Source organism: Natrix helvetica, assembly GCF_964273705.1.
Source record: "Natrix helvetica genome assembly, chromosome: 5".
Lineage (NCBI taxonomy): Eukaryota > Metazoa > Chordata > Lepidosauria > Squamata > Natricidae > Natrix > Natrix helvetica.
Window position 1 is genome coordinate 102,891,257 of NC_138551.1, and position 23,326 is coordinate 102,914,582.

Consider the following 23,326-nt stretch of genomic DNA (forward strand, 5'->3'; position numbering starts at 1 on the left):
AACCGGTAGCATTTCACCCCTGCACCCACGCCATCTGAACCCCCCCCCCTCCCTATCCAAGCTCACTCACTGTGTGGCTGTTTTGGTGAGTAGGAGTGTCTCAAGGTCCTTTTGGTCCAAAGCAGAGCTGAATTTCTTCCCGGTACTTTTTCCCAGGGAGGTCTTCAATTTCTTCACCAGCTTCCTGGGGGTGTTGGCAAAGGTCAAGGGGTCTTCCCCGCAGCAGCAACTGTACACCTCTACCTTCAGCTGGAAGTCTGGCCCAGCTCCCTCGCTAGACAGAATGGGGGCAGGTTTCAGAAGGATGATCCTAATTTTTTTTAAAAAGCTACTACTTATGTTTTTGCTATTGCTTTTTTAACTTGGCTGCTCTTCAGCCAATTGGAAATGCTCCCAGCAAAAATTGAAGCAGCCCCAAAAAATCCACACATAAAAATTTAAAAGCACAGAGCAGCATGTGCAGAAATCAGGAGACTCAAGCAAAGCGACAGTCCCTAAATTTGCTAGAAAGTTGTCCATGACTGGAAGAGACAGGGCAACAAGGTCAGCCAATGAAGAGGCATGGCAACTGGGTCAGCCAATGAGGGCTGTTTGGAAACTGAAACAGTATTTGCTGTGTGAGCAGCAAGGAGACAGCAAGGAGCCTGGGCGTGGCTTAGCTTAACTTCTGTACATAAGCTAGACTAGTCTGCGGCTCTGAACTGAAACTGTTCTCTCTTCTTCCTGTGTTTGTACCTACTTACAACTCTTCTCTCTAAGATAAAGGTTCCCCTCGCACATATGTGCTAGTCGTTCCCGACTCTAGAGGTCGGTTCTCAACTCCGTTTCAAAGCCAAAGAGCCAGCACTGTCTGAAGACATCTCCGTGGTCATGTGGCCGGCATGACTAAATGCCGAAGGCGCACAGAATGCTGTTACCTTCTCACTAAAGGTGGTTCCTATTTTTCTACTTGCATTTTTATGTGCTTTCGAACCGCTAGGTTGGCAGAAGCTGGGACAAGTAACGGGAGCTCACTCTGTTACACGGCGCTAGGGATTCGAACCACCGAACTGCCAACCTTTCTGATCGAGAAGCTCAGCATCTTAGCCACTGAGCCACTGCGTCCCTATCTCTTCTCTCTACCATGTTGGAAAACCTGCTTTTGGTGTTGTATATTTACTTTGTGTGTGATATTATATATAAAAAGAAGTTAATGAATCCTGCTGAATCAGTCCCCTGTGTGTGCGTTCTGGATGTGATTGCTGCTGCAAACTTTGACAAAAGTGACTGAGAAAAGCTCTCTTTTCTCCCTGAAAAACCACCCCCTGTGCACATTGCTGCAGTCCAGTTTTGGTTTTTGAGGGCTAAAGACCCCTTGGTGTATTCCTCAACCGCCAGGAACGAGCCAGTCACTCTATTCCCCAGGGGCATTCACAGCTACTGCAGTTTTCAGGTTCAAGCGGAGATGGCGTCACACGAAGCTTACATGTTCTAAAATTTTAAAGCAGTGGATTTTGGGTGCCCTTACTGGTACGGGAATACTCACAATATTGTTGTATTTTCTAAACAGATGTCCGTGTCTGCCTTACCCACAATGAGCAGGTCTGAATCATACACCTGAGCTCCCATTTTGAATAAGCAAAAAACAGAGTAACGTTCAGTTCCTGCAAGGGGGAAAAAGGCAGAACACTTCAAAATAATGTGTTGTGTCACACACTGTACAGCAGCACAGCTGGCTGGAGAATTCTGGGAGTTGGAGTCCACAAGTCTTAAGGTTGCCAAGTTTGAGGACTTCTGCTGTATAGTATGTAATTACTTATTTATGGGATTTACTGACTGCTTCAATCCAGGGTGGATTTGATTTAAATCAAGTCGATTTAAATCACAATTTAAATTACTAGTAAAAAGGCTTGATTTAAATCAACTCGATTTAAATCATAATTTTTAAAGAGCCACTGTCATCTCTGTCCCGCAGCGGCTCCTCCTCTGACCCGCTGTTGACTAACCGACAGTCCCAATATTGCAGAATATACAGCCTCATGCTACATAACGAAGCTCCATTTCATGCTGAATAAACTACATTATTAATGCCTCTTAAATATACAACTATCTTTAGATACATTTCTACTCCAAAAGCATTTTTTAAATAAATTTTTTTAAAAATCTGATTTAAATTTCAAAAATCCAATTTAATTTTTTTAAAAAACATCATCGATTTTTATCCACCCTGCTTCAATCTTAGGGAAGTCACACATTGTACAGGGAATGAAGTGTAGTAATAAAATAAAAGTATGCAAAGAAGAAACAATGGAACCAGTAACTGGTTTGATGTCCTTAATGTTTGTACAACTTAGCAAATCTCTCAACTTTACAAATGAACTTTAAATAGCTCAGAAATTCATCGGGGGTTCTGACCATACATTACGTCTGGAAGTTCAAATTCTTGAAATCAACTTTGTCACAAAGCGATTAATTAAAACACAGAGAGAGAAACTGCACCAACATTATGAATGCAGAATAGGGAATTGGAGTATTTGGCTGTGTGAGCACCTCTGAACTTACAGAAACACAAAGTTAAGCCCCACGGTGGCGCAGTGGTTAGAGGGCAGTACTGCAGGCTACTTCTGCTGACTACCGGATGACTGCAATTTGGCAGTTCGAATCTCAACAGACTCAAGGTTGACTCAGCTTTCCATCCTTCCCAAGATCATAAAATGAGGGCCCAGATTGTTGGGGGCAATATGCTGACTCTGTAAGCCGCTTAGAGAGGGCTGTGAAGTGGTATAGAAGTCTAAGTGCTGTTGTTTTTGCTATAAATCCATCCGTGGGGAGGGGAAGGTTGCAAAAACAGACCAGGGCTAATCTCAGAGGTCTAGCCAGCATCTCTTCTAGCTACTGCACTAACAGCAGACAAACATTTTGGTGATTTTACTTGCCAAGTATATTTTCTGTCTCTGAGAGTTCAGCCAAACACATGGAAGGACTCACTTCTGTCACTGCATGCTTTTCTGAAGAGCACATGTTCAAAAGCAAAAGGTTCTCATCAGCCGATTTCAGACAGCTACAATTCACAAGCTCAGCTATAAACTGACACTTAAAGACCTCGACTGTGAGAATAAATGCTGGATGATGCTTTGCATTGAATCAGCACTGATGAAAAGCTTCAGCTTGGCTAAAGAGGTTGCATCACCGCCCAAAAATAAACATACGTACTGTCTTTGCTGTTGAAATGATCTGAGTTTTTCCACATCAATGGAATTCGTAGATCTAAAACAAAGAGAGAGAAAAAATAAGTCCGTTGCACTCCTAACCCAATCCAAAAATTCAGAATAGATTCTATTTTCTACTTTTTCTAGAAATGTTCTCTCTCAACATTCAGTGTTAATTCAGTGTTAATAATGCTGGCTGGGGAATTCTGGGCATTGCAATCCACAAATCTTGGCACAAGTTGCCAAGTTTGGAGATCTATGGCTTACTGCCATGAGTTGTGGTGGTGCAGTGGTTAGAATGCGGTATTGCAGGTTACTTCTGCTGCCTGATGGCTGCCTGCAATTTGGCAGTTCAAATCTCACCGGCTCCAGATTGAGTCCTTACCATTCTTCCGAAGTCAGTAAAATGAGGACCTAGATTACTGGGGACAAGATGCTGACTCTATAAACCGCTTAGAAAGGGCTGAAAATTGGAATATAAGTAAGTGCTATTGCTATCAGGGTAGGTGTAAAAGTAGCATTTGGAAAGCAAGTTTTCTGTTTGTTTTTCAGCTCACTGACATTATACCCAAGTGATTCCCTCTCCACACTGAGACTGGAAGCAAATTTTTGCTTCCTTTCTACTCAAATCGGTACTGAAAAAGTAAAACTATGCTTTTTACAGTAGAATCCCAGAATTTGCATAGGTGCAAAAACCTTTTAAATGTTAAGGTAATGGAGGAATTTATCCTCCAAGCCAAGTCTCATCGGAGCCAAGGAGATGAAACTGGAGCTGGCATTTAAGTGGGAAGAGGCATCAGTGTGAGCTACCAGCCAGATCAGCATAGTTTACAGCTATAGTCCTCGAGTTATGAATGGAATGGAGCCTGCCTATTCCATGCGTAACCCGAGGATTCGTGGGAATGAATCTCATACTTTGAATGGGATCACTCCCTCCTTTCTCCCACATATTCGCTAATCGAATGCAAGGCTCGTTAAGTGCGCATGAGGTATTTTGGGGTGGGGAAGAGCTACTTCAGACCACCCAAGGCCTCCCCTGAGCCACAGATACCTCATTCTCCCTCTCTTGGGGTCCCCACAATTGCTTCCTGCCCCATCCTTCTGCATGTGGTGACTTACTTTGTGAAGATCTGTCTCCTCTCCGGGCTGTATCTTTGCTTGCTTCCTCCTTTCTCATCTACAAACAGCTTGGAGAAGTTCTTCGGTGATGAAAAGGAGGCACTGAAGCCTGCGCGTGGCCCTCCAGCCCCCCTTTCCCGCCTCCAGAGCCCTTTTCAAGCCGTTTGGCGGTGAAAAATACAGACCAGAAGTGCACGCTTGAAAAGGGCTCTGGAGGCAACAAAAGAGGCCTAGAGACCTGCACACAGCCTTCCATACCTCCTTTTCATCGCCGGAGCCTTCTTCAAGCCATTCATGCACATTTCTGGTCTGCATTTTTTGCTGCCGAACCACTTGATAGGTGGGATAGGGGCGGGTGAATGTTGCAGAGCCTCTCCAGTCGTTCGTAAGAGCAAACAACTGCTGTGGTGCTGCAACATTCATAATTTCGGGGCCCGTTCCTAAATGCTAGGGGGCGCTTATCATGTAACTTCGAACATTCGCTAAGGGAACGCTCGTAACCCAGGGATTACCTGTATTGTGTTCTCCAGTTGCAGACAACAGAAAACAAACATACCTGAAATGCCAACCTTCCCTCTACAGGCTACACGATCTTTAGCTGCGACATCTGAACCTCTAACAAAAGAAATAAAAAACACTAATTAGAAAGAAAAAAAGTTCATCATTTCCCCTTCTCTTCCAAGGTAACCTCATCAGTAATCAAATAAATGGATACCACTAATAATTTAAAGCTAAACCTTTTAGGGATTTAAAACCACCTACATTCTTGCATTCATTAAAACTCAGGTGACCCTGAGAACACAAATAAACCGCCAAGTGTTTCAAGGACCTTCTAAAAGGATGCAAATGACCAGCTGTCTGTAAGGAATATAAATCCTTCCATTCCCCACTATCTTATCAGAGCTGAAGAAGCTTCCTAGATGAGAAGCGAAACAGCTTCAAAAGAAAAGAAAAATCAGGAAAGTCCAGTTGCCTCCTGAAAAAGCACTTTTGCAACAACCATGACCTGGATGAGGGAGAATCTCTACAGACTAATAGATGGAGAACTGCGGGAAGAACACTATCTGACCCTCAAACTAAGGGCTTGTGATAATATGAGCTTTGGCCAGCAGATAGCGCCAACCCATCATTTGTAACAGGGAAACGGGAAGAGACAGATTGCAAATATTGAGTAGCCAAGGGGCCTCTTGCTCATTGTTACCTTTATCTCACTCTCTCTTACTTGACTGTGGCTGATTGCCCCATTGGGTCTTGATAGGATCAGTTGAGAAATCTACAAAGTTACTCTTGCCATGTGGACAACCACGAGGCTGGCCTAAGTCAAGGAATAATCTGCAGCCCCTCCAATGCTGCTCCTGTCGCGAATCTCCCCTTCAATCTGTTTTTAAAAGCATCTTTTAAAGGAGCTTCACTACTTTTTTCTTTGTGCTTTATCCCGGTTACAAAGTGCCCACCAACCCAGGGAGGAAGCTGGGATAAAACCCCAAGGGTGGGGGGGGTCCTGTGGCTTAAGAGGAGGGAGCCTCGGTCAAAGACGGGAAGGGAAGCAGAGAAAAGGCCAAAGGGGGGGGGAGGCAGGGCCTGGCAGACCATCTGGCGCAATCCAGACTGGGATGGCTGGAGATGACTGGGAGAGCAGAAACTTTCCAGGACCATGAAGAGATGTGGGTGGGGGTGAGTTGACTGGAAGAGCAGAAACTGTCGAAGACCATCAAGGGTGTGTGTGTGTGTGTGTGTGTGTGTGTGTGTGTGTGTGTGCATGATTTTCCGCTACACCGGGGCCGCAAAAACTCTCTGTGTGTATCATTTTCCGCTCCACCGAGCACCAGAAGCTGCCGCTGCCCTGCTTCCCTTCTGCCTCAAGGTATCTGCCGAAGCACTCCGGGGCCCCGGGAGTGGGAGTGTGGCTGCTCGGCAGCTGCCCATCGATCCCTTCCAGAGCTGGCCTTTCAGGCAGCGTCGCCCCCAGCCCGCGGGGTAAGCGGCCTCAAAGGAAGCGCTTCCCAAAGACTTTCGCCCGCCCTCCTCCCCACCCCTGGGGGTGGTGGTTTCTCTCTCACCGTCCCTCCGCCGCCGCCTCGTTCGGCCGCCGGAGTTGGGCGCGGAGGCCCCGCAGACGTCCGTGGCAGAGGGCCAGCGCCTTGGCGGCGCGCAGGGCTTGGTCCCGGCTGGTGCTAGCGGCCAACAGTTTGCAGAGTCCGTCGCGCATCCGCGTCTCCATCTCCAGCTGCTCCTGGGAAAGCGAAGGAAGCGTCAGAGCAAGAGGGCATCCCGACCACCGGCTGACACGCGTCTCGCGTCCCCGTCACCCCCAAGAGGTCGTCGGGATGGGGCTTCGGGGATATATCTTGCGCCGCCCGTCCTTCTCCTCCCGGGGAGCCGCGAGGGATGTTTTCGGAGGCTCCTCTCGGAGCCCCGGCCCCTTGCCTCCTGTTCCCACCCACCCCCCAGCGCCCCGCCGCTCTTACCGCCGCCATGGCCGCCTTCGCTTTTCCCGCCTAGGCCGCTCCCCACGCCCCGCCCCGCTCGCCGCAAACCCCCGGAGGCCGGGCTGCCGGCTTGCGCTTCTGCCCCGGCTCTCTTTGCGATCGCCCGGTGGCCTCCTTTCCGTCCTATCTGGCCCGGCTTCTCCCGACCCCACCCACCCCCCGCCGCCCCCATTGTGCACGTCGCGTGTCGGGATCTCTTGTGCTTCCATACAAGGGAAAAAGAGGCGCGAGGTTGGAGCCAAAGCCGGATTTCTTTCTCAGCAGAGGGTTTGACTAGATGACCTCCAAGGTACCTCCCAATTCTGTTTGTCTGTTAAATGGTATAAGGGCTCCTGAGTAAGCAGGGGATTAGACTAGATGACCTCCAAGATCCTTTCCAACTCTGTTAATCTGAATGGGCAACTGGAACAGCCCCAGGAAGGGACCTCCGAACAAAGAGAGCAAATGGAGGAAAGACACCCAAAGGGGAATGAATTGGCCAAATAAGCCAATTCATTCATATTAGCAGAGTTGGAAGGGGCCTTGTCCAACCCCCTGCTTAAGCAGGAAACCTTATGCCCATGATGGCAAACATATGGCACGTGTGCCACAAATGGCATGCAGAGCCCTCTCTGCAGGCACATGAGCCATTGCTTCAACTCAGTTCCACCGTGCATGCGCCTTGCACCGGCCACCTGGTTTTTGGGTCTCTGCCGCCCATGTGCAGGGGGTGGGGTGCATGCGGAAGATGCGCATGCATGCATGGGGGGCGTGGGTCATGGGGTTGTGTGTGTATGGGCAGGGTGCATATGGGGGGGTCATGTGCATATGTGTGGGGGTGTGGGGTGCATGGGGTTGCACATGCATTGCATTATGGCTGCACAATCACGCATACTTTTGGCATGCAACGATGAAAAGGTTAGCCATCACTGCCATTTAACAGATTAACAGAGTTGTAAGGGGTCTTGTAGGTCATCTAGTCCAACCCCCTGCTTAAGCAGGAGGCCTTATACCATTTAACAGATTAACAGAGTTGTAAGGGACCTTGTAGGTCATCTAGTCCAACCCTCCACCCAAGCAGGAGACCCTAAACCATTTCTGACAGATGGCAGTCCAGTCTCTTCTTGAAAGCCTCCAGTGATAAACCTCCCATAACTTCTGTTCAATGGGTTAACTGTTCTCAAAGCCCGAAATGGTGGGCACAATGCCACATGGAGACTTAGGCTCAGCAGGGCAGCTTGGTTGGGGCCTGCGAGGCTTGAGATGCCCCACAAAACCCAGAAGAGTTTTCCGTGCTTCTCCAGCTGTCAGAAAAGCGACTGGGGGGGGGGGGAGAGACAGGGAGAGACTGGATCACACATTGCACTCATTACCCATTTTGTAGCCCTCCCAGGTTTGTTGCGCATTTCGGCCCCCAAGCAACCCCTGTGTGAAAGAGGATACATCCTTCTCCCTTCGTTCCTTCTGGCAAATTGCAAAAGTGGCAGAGGTGGGGAGCACAAGTTGTGAAGTAGACGAAACCCAACCACAATCAGTGGCCCATGAATGCTGTTTCCTGCACATCATGCTTTGGGCAAATTCTGGCAAATCCCAGCAATAAACCCCTTTGCCTACCATGGATCATCTGAATGGTTGCTCTGTGTGGCCACTGGCGCCCCTGGGGCTGGCCTGCTGGTTCTGCCTCCGCTGGACTGGCCTAATGGTGGACCCCCTCCCGGTTGCCTTGGGAACGGGAAGACACCCCCCCCGAAGGAGGCCTTTTCTCCCCTCTGCTCAAAAGAAACAGGCTCTCTGTGCAGAGCGAGCCAAGAAGTGGGGGTGAGCAAGGGGGTCTTTTGCCCCACGGGGGTGTCTATCGGATAAAGATCGCAATCGATCCTTTGCTGTCGCTCAGCTACAGATTACAGATTAACAGAGTTGGAAGGGACCTTGTCAGTCATTTAGTCCAACCTCCCTTGCCCAAGCAGGAGACCCTACACCCATGATGGTGAACTTATGGCAAGTTGACACAGGTGGCACAGAGCCATTTCTTAGGACAAGGAAGAAAAACAGCCCTATGGGCAACCCAGAAATTCGAGAATGGACTTCTGGTTTGCACATTGCACAATTTTCAGGCTTCAGGACGGTGAAAAATGGCTGAAAATGAAGGCCAAAAATTTTTCTCCAGAGGGAAAAAAACAGCCCAACGTGCTAACCAGAAGTCCTTTCCCAAACTTCTGGGTTGCCCATAGGACTGGTTTTTCTCCTTCCGGGGCTTCCCTGAAAGTCAGAAAACAGGTCATTTCCGGCCTCAGGAAGATCTGCGTAGGGGATAGAGGCTGTTTTCACCCTCCCCAGGCTCCCCGAAAGCCTCTGGAGCCTGTGGAGGGCAAAAAACAGGTCCACCGTACCATCACACACCAAAACCGGGGTGGGGGTGTGGTTGTGCGATCATGCATGGGTGGAGGGCACACGCACACAACCCCTCATGCTCCTCCCGCTTTTGGCACGCCATCACTGCGCTACACCATTTCTGACAAATGGCAGTCCAGTCTCTTCTTGAAAGCTTCCAGTGATGACGCTCCCACAACTTCTGGAGGCAATTTCTGTTCCATGGGTTGATTGTTCTCACTGTCAGAAAGTTCCTCCTTATTTCTAGTTTGAATCTCTCCTTGATCAGTTTCCATCCATTATTCCTTGTCTGGTGGTCGGGTGCTTTGGAAAATAGCTTGGCCCCCTCCTCTCTGTGGCAGCCCCTCAAATATTGGAAGGCTGCTATCATGTCTCCCCTGGTCCTTCTCTTTACTAGACTGACCATGCCCAGTTCCTGCAACCCTTCTTCAGCTGTAATTGGAGCTTGTAGACTTTTGTTTTGTTCACAGCCCAACCAAAGTCCTTTCTGTCACATAATGCCATATTGTGGTTTTGTGTGTTCAGGTCAAATCAAATCAAACCTTTATTGTCAATATGCAACATGTGTACAATGAAATTGAGTCTCCTGGTGCAGCCCCCTCCCCGCCAAAAAAACACACAGAATATATTTCAATAACAATGAAAAAAAGAAAAAAGAAATCCATAAACCCAAATAAGTACGTAATAATTATATTACACCAGTATAAACATGTTTCATGTCATGCTGGGTCCGTGACCTGCCACAAAGATGCCTCACTGTGGTTCCTGCCCTGTCTGGGACACACACACCCTCTTTCTCCCTCCCTCCCTCCCTCCCTTTCTCCCTTTTTTTTTCTCTTTCTCTCCCTCTTTTCCTTTCTCTCTCTCCCACTCTCCCTCTCTTTCGCTCTCCCTCCCTCCCTCCCTCTTACTCCCTCTTTTTCTCTCCTGGCTGCTGCTTCTGTGATGGGAAGGGCTAGTTTTTGGGGTAAGGGAAGAGGCCAGAGGTCGCCTGCGGAGCATATGCATCCAAGTGGGGCCTTTCACCACTTCCCGCGGAGCCCCGGGAAGGTGACCCCCTCCCCTTCCCATCTTGGTTGGCTTGGGGAGCAAAAGGCAAATCCTGGAGCCTTGGAACTGCTCGGCCCTGGCGCCGCGCTCTCCTCCTGCCGCCGCGGTTGGCGGGAACGACTCGGGAGCGCGTCCGTCCGCCGTGATTTACGACGCTGCTGAAAACGGTTCTCCCCGCAGCCTGGGCTGAGCTGTGCAGGAGGCGCGGCTGGAGCGCGGCGGGGGTGCCCGGAGGGAGGGAGGGGGGCAGGGGCAGCCGCGCCGCTACTGCAGCAGCAGCCGCAGCCGCTCCGGAGGTGAGTGTTGAGCGCGGGGACGCCCTGACCGGCCTGCGGGAGGCGAAGGCGGCGGCCCACCGCAGCGGGCAACTTCCACCGCGGGCAACCTGGCTTTGGAGGGCGGGGAGCGGCTGACGGAGGAGCAGCTTCCCAGCACGGGATGCCGCCGGCCCGAGCCTGACGTCATCCGACGGGGTTGGCGGAAAGGGAGTCCCGGGAGCCCCCCTCCCCTCGGTCCCGGAGAGAGGGGACGCCTCGAGGGCATCTGGCGGCCCCCTTCCTTCGCGGGTTCGACGTGGCCCCGGGGGCCTGCCGGGAAACGGGGGTGTGGGGTGGGCGGCCTTCTCAAGGCGGGGGATTTGGGGGAGAGACCCCCGCAAAAGGCCGGCTTTCCTCAGCATCGGCATCCCTCTTTCAGCCTCGGGGTCCGACGGGGCCGCTCTCGCTGAAGCAGGGCCAGGAGAGCCGCCTCGCCGAGGCTGGTTTGGCCGGGGGTTTTGAGCAACCGCCGCCCCCTCCCCACTTTTTACTCTAAAGGCCTAAAGAGGCTTCTTAATCTTAAGCCTTCCTTCCCCCCCACGCCCCCTCCTGCAATAGGGAGCGGGATCTCCGGGCACCTCAAGAGGGGATCCCTGCCGCTGGCTCCAGCCCAGGGGGAGACCGCTTCTCCTCCTGGAGAGGGACGCACCGGGCTGCTGCTCCCCTCCCAAAGAGGCGCTTTGGCGGGCCCCGCGAAGCTTTAGTGCCCTTTGGAAACCCCTTTTCCTCCAAATGTATGTGTGTGTCCCCATCTCCCCCAACCCAGACCCTTGTCCTACACAAGCCCCCCCCCGCCCAACAGGACCCCCCCCAGGGGCTGAATCCAGAGTGATCCAGTCCCAGAGCAGCCCCCCCTCCGTCCTCCCCCAACTGGGTCCTTGTACCCAGGTCTCACCTGTGAGACTGAAGGTGAGTCCTGTGAATTGGCGTCCCTCAGGAGTTGGCGAGTGAGGCCAAATTCAGGGCCTCTGGGGGACTGAGAGGCAGCTGCCTCCCAATCCGGTACTCTCTGGAAGTGCTGGACTCCCCTGCCCACTTTCTGAAGCCGGCAAAACTGTGCCCTGGCCTGGTGATGGGATCTGTAGTCCCCAGAAATTTTCCTGGCCAAGAAGATCCTTGCTGACCTCTCCTTTCTTCCCCTCCCCTGACCGCTAGGATTGGGAAAGGAATGCAACAGAAGGCCTTTGAGGACAGCAAATCCACGTGGCAGGAATCACTGGACCATGCCGGTGGGGCCCGCATGCCCTTTCGCTGCCCCCGGTGTGGGGACCACGCCCGGTTCAGGAGCTTGTCCTCCCTGAGAGCCCACCTGGAGTACAGCCACGCTTTCGAAGACAGAAGCCTCCGGCCCCAAGGTGGCCTCTTCTCGCCCCTCAAGGGGGGGCGGGGCTCCTCCTCCCACCCCCAGGCACAGGGGACCTTCCGGGATGGGGGCAGCAGCGTCCTGAAGCCACGGCTCTCCTACCTGAACTTCTGTGAGCCAGAAGACCCTCTGCCCAGGAGACCCCTGGCGGGAGAGGCAGAATGGCCAGCCGACCTGGGGTCCGGCCACGCCTCGGCCGACCAGGCCTGGGATTCCGCCTGGAAGGCCATGGACTCCAGCGCTTCCTTTGAGGCCCACGTGCGGGAAAAGTTCAACCACATGGTGGAAGCTGTAGACAAGACCATCGAGAGGCGGATCGACAACCTCTCGCGGGAGCTATCCCGAAAGACGGCTGAGCTCCTGGAGGTCCGGGCGGCCTTTGTGCAGCTCTCACAAAAGAAGCAGGAGGTGCAGCGGCGCGAGAGGGCCTTGAACCGGCAGGTGGACGTGGCGGTGGAGATGATTGCGGTGCTGCAGCAGCGGCTCACCGAGTCCGAGGAGGAGCTGCACCGCAAAGAGGAGTAAGTCGGGAATGAGGAGGAACCCCAGTCCAAGAGGGCAGTGACCTTCCTCCTCCCACCCAGCCACACCTTGGCCCTGCTGCTAAAGAGGGGTGATTGGGGAGGGGGGTCAGATGGGGAAAGATCTCTCCAGACATATGCCAGCTCTGGGCCTTCTACTGACCGAAAGGCCATAGATGTCCCAGCTGATGGGCCAGGTTAAGTGGTAGTGTTGTGGCCAACAGCAGCAAGTGGAGCTGGCAGCAGATTTGGATAGTGAGGAGGTTGGGGAGGAAGATGGGCCAGTCTTGGAGTCTGGGGAAGGCTCTGATGAGGGCTTTGTGTCGGAGGGAGAGGGGGGGGGGGGCAGAGCCGTCTGACAGTTATCAGCTGTCTTCAGAGTGAGACATCAGTGAGGCAGACAAACAGCTAGAGCCTGTTCCTAGTGCATGCATGCTCAGAATTGCCAGATGAAGGGAACAGCTAAAGAACGGGGGTCAATTTGGGAGTAAGGCCACAGGTGGACGATGAATGGCCCCTCCCAGAGGAAATAAAAGAGGAGCGGAATTTGCAGGAGACAATTAGTTCGCTTAATTGCTGAGACTCCTTGTGAGGTTTTGCAGCTATCGGCCTGGCAGCTCTCTAAGCCTGATAAGGTCTGTGACTGTAAATCCTCCCTTGAAAGACTTTGCTGGATGTGAATGAGCAGAATTCACAGTCAATTAATAACAGGGTTTTTTGTCGGGACCCGGAGTTTGCTCCATGCTCTTGGGAAGCCTCGGTCAGAACAGGCAGCCTGTTCTCAGAATCCTCAGCCAAGGGTGGGGGGGAAACTTTTCTCAAGGGAGCAATTGCACAGATCCCTGTTTTCATTTCCTTAGTTACCTGCTTTGTGTCAAGTCTCACCTTCGGGGCCTGTCCTTGGCAACAGATTCCTCGGGGGCTCCAGCTCTTCTCCTAAAGGCTCATGTGCAGCTGGGAGGCCTTGCAGGCAGGTCCCCAAATGAAATGCAGCCATGTTTGATCTGGTTTAAAATATGTAAGGTGGAAATTGGGATGGGAAGGAAGCCAGAACGGAGGGCTTTTCAAGGACTTTCTCTGGCTCAGCCATGAGGAGGGGTCGCCCACTTCTCCCATTACTGGAAGGGCGCAGAAGCGCCTGGACTGAGGGGGTCTTTGGGGAGGGGCTGAGTCATTGAGATGTGTCTGCAGCCAATCAAACACTCTGTGTGCTTTGCATGTCCCCCCCCCCCTGCCCTTTCAATCAAATGAGGAGGAGAAAGCAAAGGCAAAGTATGGCCAAGTTTTAGGCCCGTGACAGCAAACCGTGGCTCGCAAGCCCTCTCTGTGGGCACGCAAGCTGTCGCCCCAGCTCACCTCTACCACGCATATGCTTGCACCTCCTGCCAGCCAGCTGATTTTCGGGTCTCTGCCACGCATGCAAAGGGGGGGGGTGCATACGGGAGACACATGCACATGCACGGTCAGGGGGAGCACGGGTGTGTGTGGCTGCCCCCCCCCCCACGTGGCTCGTGTTTGGTCCAAGGAGGCTGCAGGGAGGCCTACTAGGTCCAAAACAAGGCATGTAAGGGGCCAACCCTCCCCCGTGCCCCCATTTTTGGTTCCAGGAGGTTGCAGGGAGGCCTACTAGGCCCCAAAAGGGGTGTGTGTGTCATGCATGCATTGCATTATGGGTACAGGTGCGCAGGTGCGGCACACGACAAAAAGCTCAGCTGTCACTGTTTTAGTCTCTTACAGAAGGGCGGGGGGAGGGGCACAGACCTCCCCTCCAATGGGAGAATATTCCCGAGCAGAGAAGGTTTTGCCCAAAGGCTGCCCTTCAGTCTGCCCACAGTTCCTTCCCCAAGATTTACAGGAAGTTAAAAAATGCCCTGCATTGAGGCCGCCCCACTCTTTCCCCAGGGATTTCCGGGGGGGGGGGGGGAATGTTGTCCCAAACTGGTCACAAGAGCCTTGGAAGTGCGTCCTCTTGTGACTGTACCTGGGGGGCTTTCTCCTGTGGCGCTGGGTCCACCATCCCTGCATTTCCCTCCTCTGCTCAGCTGGGACCAACAGCCTGGGGGGAAACCCCAAAAGGAGGCACCCCTTCACTCCCTGGCTCCACTCGAAGGTCTGCTGCAGCCAGAGTGGATTCGATTTAAATCAAGTCGATTTAAATCACGCTTTAAATCAAGTCAATTTAAATCAAGTTGATTTAAATCAAGTCAATTTAAATCATAGTTTAAATCACAATTTAAATCACTAGTAAAAGGAATTGATTTAAATCAACTCGATTGAGATCATGGTTTTTAAAGAGCAACTATCATCTCTGTCCCGCAGTGGCTCCTCCTCTGACCCACTCTTGACTCACCGACTGCCCCATTCACTTTAATGGGATGGCCTGTGATGCGGCAGGGACACAACAAGGTGAGGGACGCGGCAGGCAACAGGTGAGGGGATGCCCACCGTGCTGCCGTGATGGATCTGAAATGACTGGAGCTCTTTAATATTATATTTATAGGCTGCTTAGGTGGTTTCACTTTCATTTTTACTGCTTGCCCTTCCTCCTCACACGTAGAGCCTGGGGGTACAGATGCATTTCTCTTCAAACAATCGTACAGTTTGCAGTGCACATAGATTTGCAAAACAAGGGGATGAAAGAATATTCCTGAACTGTGTTTTACTATTTATCTTATGGTTACTGTGAAATTCTGTGAATGCATCAATGCAGTGAATGTTCTCTCCACTTGCAGAGCTTGGATTCATTGAATGAGTTTACCAAAAATGTAAATATTGCAGAATATACAGCCTCATGCTACATAACTAAGCTCCATTTCATACTGAATAAACTAAATTAATTAATGTATCTTAAATAGAAAACTATCTTTAGACAGATTTTTTTTACTCCAAAAGCATTTTATTAAAATAAATTTGATTTTTTAAAAATCTGATTTAAATAAAGAAATTCTGATTTTTCTAAAAAAAAAATTTTAATCATCAATTTTTATCCACACTGGCTGCAGCCTCCCAGGGAAAGAAGCCCAGGAGCTGGGTGCAGATTCCGAGCACAAGGAGCCTTCCTGGAGTGCCAGGCGCTGCCTCTCCCTTCCTGGCTCCTTTCCTCCCTCCGGGGAGAAGGATCTCAATGAGGAGTGAAACTTGTTTTGTTGCCAGACATCATAGGTTGCCCCAGCCTGTCCTGCTGCCGATCCTGGATCCCTGGGTGGCTTGGCATCTGAGGTGGGCTGTGGGTGGGCCAGGAGGGCAATGCTGCTTCTGCTGCTCAGCGGGTGCCACTGCTCTATGCGGTCCCAGCACAGCTGCCTTATTGCCCTTGCAGGGAGGTCGTGACCTTTAATCATTTCCTGGAGGAAGCGGCCGAGAAGGAGGTCCGTGGGAAAGCGCAGCTGGAGCGCTTCATCGAGAACCTGCTGCAGCGGGTCGACCAGGCGGAGAAGCAACTGGAGAAGTATCAGCATCAGCATCTGCTGGGCAGCTCCGGAGACCTCAGCCGACATCTGGTGAGTGGACTCTCCGAAGGGAAGAGAAGCTTGCTCGTCTCCAAATCCAGACCTTAGAAGAGTCCTCCGTGGCTTCATCACGTACCTGGCAGAGAGGCCATTCCCTCTCTGGGACCACCTAGGACAGTGTTGGCAAACGTTTTTGGCACTTAGTGCCAAAACTGGAACGTAAGAACATTTTCGGCACCGAGTGCCAAAACAGGTGCACACCTGAAACCAAAAAAGCAGATGATCTTCTGGTTTCTGGTGCGGATGCACGCACAAAGACCAACTGTCCACTGCCCATGCGCCAGCTCCGCCTTGCCTTTCAGGGGTACTTGCGTCTCCCTGCCCATCCCTCTGGTCCCCGTCGGGTTGGCGGGATATACCCACCGATGACCCAGTTCCGCAGGGTAGAGAAACTTGGGTGGGGAATGCTGCCTTCCGCTGCTGGAAAGCCGGAGCACCTTTCCAGACTCAAAACAAGCCAACGCAGCCCCCACCCCTCTCCCACCACTTCTGCCAAGGGAGCACGACTGCTTCCCAGGTGGCGCGTCTCCTGGGCGGCGGCTCTTCTGCTTTCTGGCACTCCTACGCTTAGGAAGACAAGCTGGCTGGCGCGCCAGAACCCGGAAGAGCAATGGGTGATGGCTCCGTGTACCTAAGAGATCGCTCTGCGTGCCACTTCTGGCATGGGTGCCATAGGTTCGCCATCATGGATCTAGGACCCTCATTTCCTCCCTTTGAAGGTCCCCGGAGAGGGTGTGCCTGCTGCTAGCGGCCGCATCTAACTCAATGTAGTTGGTGACCAGAGGGAAGTTTGGCCTCCGTGATGTGGCTGGACCCACATTTAAAGAGATGGAAATGCCCACTTATATTCCTGGAGGAAAAGATTTTCCACTGGCGGCACTTTGAATACAGGCAAAATGTGTGCAGTTAGAGTGTGTGTGTGTTTGTGTATGTGTGTGTCTGCAAGAAGTGATCATCCTTATCCTAGTTTCCTTCAAGATTTTTGGGGAAAACCTCCTTCAAAGCAGCTGAAGCCTTTTCAAGCAAACTATTGTTGTTAGTCACGATGTCGTGTCCGACCCATTGTGACCCCTTGGACAATGTTCCTCCAGGCCTTCCTGTCCTCTACCATCACCTGGAGTCCATTTAAGCTCACGCCAACTGCTTCAGTGACTCCATCCAACCATCTCATTCTCTGCTGTCCTTTTCTTCTTTTGCCCTCCATCTTTCCCAGCCTTCGGCTCTTCTCCAGTGAGTCCTTCCTTCTCATTAGGTGGCCAAAGTATTTGAGTTTCCTCTTCAGATCTAGCCTTCAAAAGAGCATGGATTGATCTCCTCTAGGACTGACCGGTTGGATCACCTTGCAGTCCAAGGGACCTGCAGGAGTCTTCTCCAGCACCAGAGTTCAAAGGCCTCCATTCTTTGGCCCTCAGCCTTCCTTATGGACCAACTTTCACAGCCATACATTGCAACTGGAAAAACCATAGCCTTGATGAGACGCCCTTTTGTTGGCAGGGTGATGTCTCTGCTTTTTACTATGCTGTCTAGATTTGCTACAGCTTTCCTCCCCAGGAGCAAGCAAACTAAATCACCCTAAACAAAGTGCAGGATAGATTGCTTGTGGATTTGAGTTCTGCTGCTAAATGTCAGCCCTGCCCCAAATGTGGGCTTCTAGGTAAAAACGATCCTTAACTCCAATGATAAAGGTATTATTTACTAGAAGTCAAGTGAATTTGCAGTAGCGTAAAGCCAGAACTCAGAGTTCGGGCCAGACTTTTGCCACTTAAATTCCCTCTCTGGGTCCCTTCCCCCCCTTTTTTTTGGGGGGGGGGGTGTCTTTCCGTTGTCCAATCAAATCCAAAAGAGATGTTTTGGAAGCAGTCCTTCTACATGTTGGCATTCCTCTCCCGGGGAAACGACCTCGGTCAGGTTCTCCCAGAGAAGTCTCCTCACAGTTCAGTTTTACTTTCCCCCAGGAAACCTTAAACACTCAAAGAGCGCACGATAGCACGCACACTCGTGCTTTTGGAACCCGAGGCGAAAAAGGTTCGCCATCACTGTCCTAGGGTGGCGTCCTTTTTCCTCTACCTGTCCTAACCGAGAGCCCTATAATTGTGGAGGTGACCGGCGACAGGGAGCCGCAGCAGAGGGATGAAAGAGCCACATGAGGCTCCCGAGCCGCAGGTTGCCTGCCCCCTGTCCCAGGCCCTCGCCCTCCCTTCCAGCCTCCCCCTGGGTTCATGGCAGACTGGCAGTGCGGTAGCAGTCAATTTGCTCAGGCAGTGCAGGACTCACCCACGAGAAGTGGGGACTTGGTGAAGGATCCGGAGCCATTGCGTGAAATAAGGAAGAAAATCTCTTACCGAAATAGAATTTATGAGGATTGCAACAGGCAAGGAAGCTCACCAGCCTACAGCCAGGCCAGGCTGGAGAACATTCCAGAAGGGGATTATGGAGTCCTGAACAAAAGTTGTTTGCTCCGATGGTCCCATGGTGGCAAATTTCAATCGAAGTATTCTCAGTTGATTAATGTTGACCATGCTGTGTAGAAATAAACCCCATTGATCTCAGCAGAATTTGCATCTGTATGCAAGAAACGCAGGATCGCAATAATCAATAATTAATGATCCATTTAGTACTGGTTCAGGTCAGTCTAATAATTTCTTCCTTTTTTAGTTTGCAGATTTGTCGTCTTTCAAGAAAGCCAGATGTCTGTATGTATGGCCTCCACTCCTTTTCCTATGGGTGGGTGGGTGCTTGAGCTTGGGTGGCTAAAACTACGTTTTCTGTTTCTGGGTTACCTTTGCCAGATCTGACACTCATATTCATTTGCCCCCCCCCCTCTTTCTCTCTCTCCCCCTCTCTCCTTCCCCCTTCTTTCTCCCTTTCGTTTTCTCTCTCGTTTTCTCCCTCCGACTCCCTCTCTTTCTCCCTCTCTCCCTCTTTTCTTCTCTCTCTTTTGCTCTCTCTCTCCCTTCCCCTCTGCCTCCATCTCTTCCTCACTTTCTCTTTCTCCCTCCCTCCCTCCCTCCCTCCCTTTCCCCTTCTTTCTCTTTTTCTCTCCCTCTCCCTTTCTCTCACTTCCTCTCTCTCTTTTGCCTTCTCTTTGTGCCTCTCCCATTCTCTCTCTTTCCCTCACTTTTTTTCTCCCTCTCTGACTCTCCCTCTCTTTCTCCCTCCCTCTCTCCCTCCCTCTTTCTCCCTCTCTTTTTCTCTCTCATTTGCTCCCTTTCTCTCGTTCTCTCTCCTTTTCTTTCTTTCCCGTCCTCTCTCTCCCTCTTAATCTCTCTCTCTCTTTCTCCCTCTTTTTCTCTTCCCCTCCCTGGCTCTCCCTCCCTTTCTCTCCCTCTCCCCCCCCCCCGCTTTCTCCTTCCCATTTACAGCTGGGAATACCCCCACAGTTCCAGTAGCCCCCCTGACCCCAAACCTCATTCGCTTCAGAAAGGGCGGCTCTTCCTGAAGAAAGCCAAGGACGAGAGACTCGCAGGCGGCCCTCACCCTGTCAAGTGGTTGTATGAATCCGCGGAAGGCGGCCGGGACATTGGGAGGCCTCAGAAGAAGGCGGAAGCAGCCAACAACATCGCCCGAAAGGTTAACGCAAAATCGAAAATCGGCAAAAAGAGCAAACCGGTTTACTGAGGCACCCATATATCCCTGTGGTACGCACGCACGCACGTGTGTGTGTGTGTGTGTGTAGCTAGATAGATCGATATATCTACGTATATTCTAACATAATTCGCTTTTGAACCAGAAGCTGGAGATTCCCCAGAAGGTCCCTCTGGAGCTCTGCTGAGGTTGGCCTGGAAGGTCCGTGGCACTTCCAGGGTGTAGCGTCTGCCCCTTGAAGGGGGAATACTTAGGGGGTCTGGCTTCCCAGAAGCTGCACATAGCCCACCATCATCCTCATGTCTTTCCCTACTCATTTGGGCAAGGCCTTGATATATTTAAGAGATAGCCGAGATTGCATATGTAAATGGCCTCATTTCCATGTGACTTTGAATGAATGATTTATTTTCAACAGCTGATTTTCAGCTGAAGTTCAAAGCCAACCGGGAGCCTTTCCATTTGCTTCCAAGCCTGTTCCCAGAATATCACAGTGAGATACTTTGGCAAGCCATCACAATGTAGCTCCTTTTCCTGCAATCCATCTGGAAGACTCCATTCTGCCTGGCACCCTGAACATTTACTTTTAATTGTTGTGAGGGGTGAGGGCTGGGCAGGGGTGGGTCCCTCACCCTTCCCAGCTCCATCGATTCACCATGACTAGTGTCTGTGAGACCCACGTCGACACACCTTTGTGGGTTGCATGTTGCTGAGATGCTCCCCTGTCGCTCCTTGCAGCACCAAGGCTATGCGCAAGGGAAGTGCGTAATACATTATCTGTGGAGGGTTCCCGAAATCTTCCCCCTAGTGGTCAAAGTTTTGGAAGCTTCTCGCATGGGGCTGTTCTGGCCTAGGCTTCCCCAGCAGCACGAAGCCAAGTCCTCGTCCTGATAAACCCTTTTTATTTAATATACAGTGAATTCCTCTCCAGCAAAGTCTTTCCACTCCCACAGTCTTTACGATAGTTCACAATTACCGTCCTTTATCAGGCTTGGAGAGTCGCCGGGATGGTATCTTTCAGATGGATAAACTCTCCCAAGACTTTTAACAACATACAATTGTCGGTTGATTGCACTGTTATAATGCCATTGCTCAGAGACCCTCCTGCCATGCGAAGGTCAAGCAGAAGTGCCTGGTTTGTCCACATGTACAGCTCTGCTTGCCTGGAGTGAAGGCAGGAGGGGCCTTGCTGTGCCTGATGGATCATAGACAAATCTTGGCCCAGGGCATTGATGGACACAGGGTGTTGGCCCCAGAAGCTGAGCCAGCAGCTGCCCATCCCTGTGTCAGGGTTCCAAATAGCATCCAAAAGCAAATCAGAGTCCAAGGCAAAGTATTGCTCAAAGTTCCAATTTATTAAGAGAGCCATGTTGGCACATCTGGGAAAACCCAAATCTTCCCGGTTTTCCCCACCCAGTTGAAAGTTCAAGATCTTGCCCTCCCCACACACCACCAGTCCATCACATGGTCCAATCTCCCACTGCCATGCAGGCAGCTTCCACCCATCCAGTTCCAGAGAGGTGCAGAGACAAAGGATGACCTTGGCTTTCTAGAAAGAATTTTGTTATGGCTACATATCATCTAACTGTGTACAATCCCCCCTCCCATTTTCCCATAATAGAAAAAGGCATAGTAGAATAATAGAAAGTGTGGCAGGCCAAAGATCCAAGAGAAATATGGCTGCAGGCCTGACACCTTGGTTTTTTGACCAAGCAAGGAAGCCTGCAGCAATTAGTTTCCCTCCGCTTCGGATTGGGTGACAAGACCAACGGACAGAAGCCACTTCCCCTGGTCTTCCCAGGAGGTTCTGACTTTGCCAAAGAAAGAAGGGGAGAAAAAACCGGGGTGGGATTTCATTGGTGATGCCTTCCCTTCACCCATTGCGTCTTCTCCGTTGCTCCGGGTGGCTGTCCTTGGGTGACGTTCACCTTCATGCCAAATTTACAGATATTTTACCTTCTCTCCAGTACGAAAAATATATATTCCCTGAATACCCATCACTCCTTTTTATAAATGCTACTGATAAAAGATGTGAAATGTCTTTATGTGAGGTGGTCCTGCGGTAAGCGTATTAAGCCTTGTGGATTGTTTTCCTTACAAGATTTAAATTTACTTGGGAGGGGGGAACATTGGACTGTGGCAATAAAAACCAGGGTTTGCAATATATTTAAACAGAGGTGGGAAAACAAGCATTTGTAACTGTAGGGATCAATCGATCTGTTAAAACATTGCTTTATTTTATAATGCCGAGGGATTTTGGAAAGGGGGGGCACATGTCCACCTTCCTGTTTCAATTGATAGTTCTATCTTTGGAGCTGTTTAAAATAGACCCCAAATATGCCAGCTGTAGCTGGGCTCACACCTCTGACCTGCACAGATCTATAGAACCATTAGATGGCGACATTGCATTGGAATTTCTGTATCTAGTTGCCTTCATCCACCCATTGGCCAGCAGGTGGCAGTACCAGATCAAATGGCCCTGAAAACAAGTCTCACCCAGCCTCCACAGCCCCCCCCCTCCCAATCTGATGTTGGGGACCCCTCTGCCTGCTTTTATCCCAATTTCCTGGGGAAATTCCCTTCCCACACTTAAGAAAGAAATCTGGCACGATTCCTTGCCCTGCTAGTATGTTGTAAAGCGCGATGCTCCCTGTGTCTTCCCTTGGCTCCAACTAGCTCTGTGATGATGAACCTATGGCACGCATGCCTGAAGGGGTACGCAGAGCCATGTCACCTGCCACGCGCGGCATCGCACGTTCCTCTTCTGGGTTTCTGGCGCGCATGTGCGCGTGATGATCAGCTGGCCTTTGTGTGTGCGGCAGTGCCGGAAGCTGGAAGACCTGGTCTTCCATTTTGTTGGCATGAAGCCTGTGACAGCTGACTGTCACGTGCACATCTGCGCCAGTAACCGGAAGGCTAGCTGCTCGGCACTCAGGTGCGTGCCAGAAACCAGAAGTTCATTTCCTGGCATGTGCATGCCCCCTGGGCAGCTCCTCTTCCGGAGGATTGCAGCCCAGACGAGTGCTCGTGCACGGACGCTCCCTTTTTGGCATTCGATGCCGAAAAGGTTAACCGTCACTGAACTAGCTGGTAGCTTTCTGGATGTGGGCTCAAAAGCTGGCCGGGGTAGCAAAGGGGTCCCGAGGAGCTCCCCCTCCCCAGATTATCTCTTCCTTGGGGATTTCAGCTCAGAGCTGGGGAAGGCAGCCTTAGCAGAGGTGCTGGGCGTCTGGTTGGGGCCATGGGGACTCATGAAGAGAGGGGGGGGTCTCTTTATAGCGGTTGATCCCAGGGCTTTGCAACACTAACTTTCATCCTGGGTTCTTTCGGAACCCGGCCAGAAGGGCTGCCTCTTTCCAGGAGGGTCTTGGCTGCTCCATCGCCCCCCCCCCAAAGAGGACTCGGTCCATTTCCACCTCTCACCTGCAGTTGCTGCTTCTCATGACAGAAGACCGAGGGCCGGTCGTTTCCTTGCTACCCTCAAAAGCTGAGTCAATCAGTTCCAAAGCAGTTGGAATGCACTGTAATGCCAAAAAGAGAGAGAGAGAGAGAGAGAGAGGAAGAAATACATTTTAGATGACTATGAAAAAAAGTCTAATAAAGATTATATTTCTCAATTACATTGTCCTGTGTGGTCTTCTGGTTTTCACCAACCTAAAGAATCGCCTTTGGCTTCTGCAGTTCTCCGATCTCCGTTGACCAGCGGGGTGACCTGCACCCCCAGGCCGAGAACGGAGTTAGGCTGAACCTTTCTCAGGCCTCTCTTCCCCCTCAGCCCGGGAGGGGGTGCAAGTGGGTTCTGCATTTCCTGACCTGAA

The 23,326-nt window shown here is 51.3% G+C and overlaps 2 protein-coding genes across 7 annotated transcripts in view; one reads left to right on the forward strand and one right to left on the reverse strand.

The window, feature by feature from the left end:
- RTKN2 (rhotekin 2) overlaps positions 1-6,820 on the reverse strand; it is a 42,929-nt gene extending 36,109 nt beyond the window's left edge. For 3 of the 6 annotated variants that reach the window (XM_081956525.1, XM_081956523.1, XM_081956521.1), the window contains exons 1-6: positions 6,776-6,820; positions 6,368-6,540; positions 4,864-4,922; positions 3,193-3,246; positions 1,526-1,643; positions 71-274 (exon numbers count right to left, since the gene is read on the reverse strand). In XM_081956525.1, the coding sequence (XP_081812651.1) occupies positions 71-274; positions 1,526-1,643; positions 3,193-3,246; positions 4,864-4,922; positions 6,368-6,540; positions 6,776-6,784 (617 nt within the window). In that variant the 5' untranslated portion in view covers positions 6,785-6,820. Of the gene's footprint in view, positions 1-70; positions 275-1,525; positions 1,644-3,192; positions 3,247-4,863; positions 4,923-5,508; positions 5,655-6,367; positions 6,541-6,775 lie in introns of those variants that run through there. The other 3 variants (XM_081956522.1, XM_081956524.1, XM_081956526.1) reach the window with 3 other exon arrangements.
- Positions 6,821-10,463: 3,643 nt separating this feature from the next.
- On the forward strand, positions 10,464-23,125 carry ZNF365 (zinc finger protein 365). The gene is made up of 5 exons (XM_081954293.1): positions 10,464-10,512; positions 11,689-12,417; positions 15,737-15,917; positions 18,582-18,619; positions 19,289-23,125. The coding sequence occupies exons 2-5, from the start codon at positions 11,702-11,704 to the stop codon at positions 19,542-19,544; spliced, it is 1,191 nt and encodes a 396-aa protein (XP_081810419.1). The 5' UTR covers positions 10,464-10,512; positions 11,689-11,701; the 3' UTR covers positions 19,545-23,125.
- Positions 23,126-23,326: the final 201 nt, after the last annotated feature.

Excerpts from the sequence above, each read along its gene's own strand:
- ZNF365 (XM_081954293.1), top strand. The coding sequence starts at position 11,702 with ATGCAACAGAAGGCCTTTGAGGACAGCAAATCCACGTGGCAGGAATCA. Across the intron at positions 12,418-15,736 it reads GAGCTGCACCGCAAAGAGGA|GGAGGTCGTGACCTTTAATC; the intron begins GTAAGTCGGGAA and ends TTGCCCTTGCAG. Across the intron at positions 15,918-18,581 it reads GAGACCTCAGCCGACATCTG|TTTGCAGATTTGTCGTCTTT; the intron begins GTGAGTGGACTC and ends TTCCTTTTTTAG.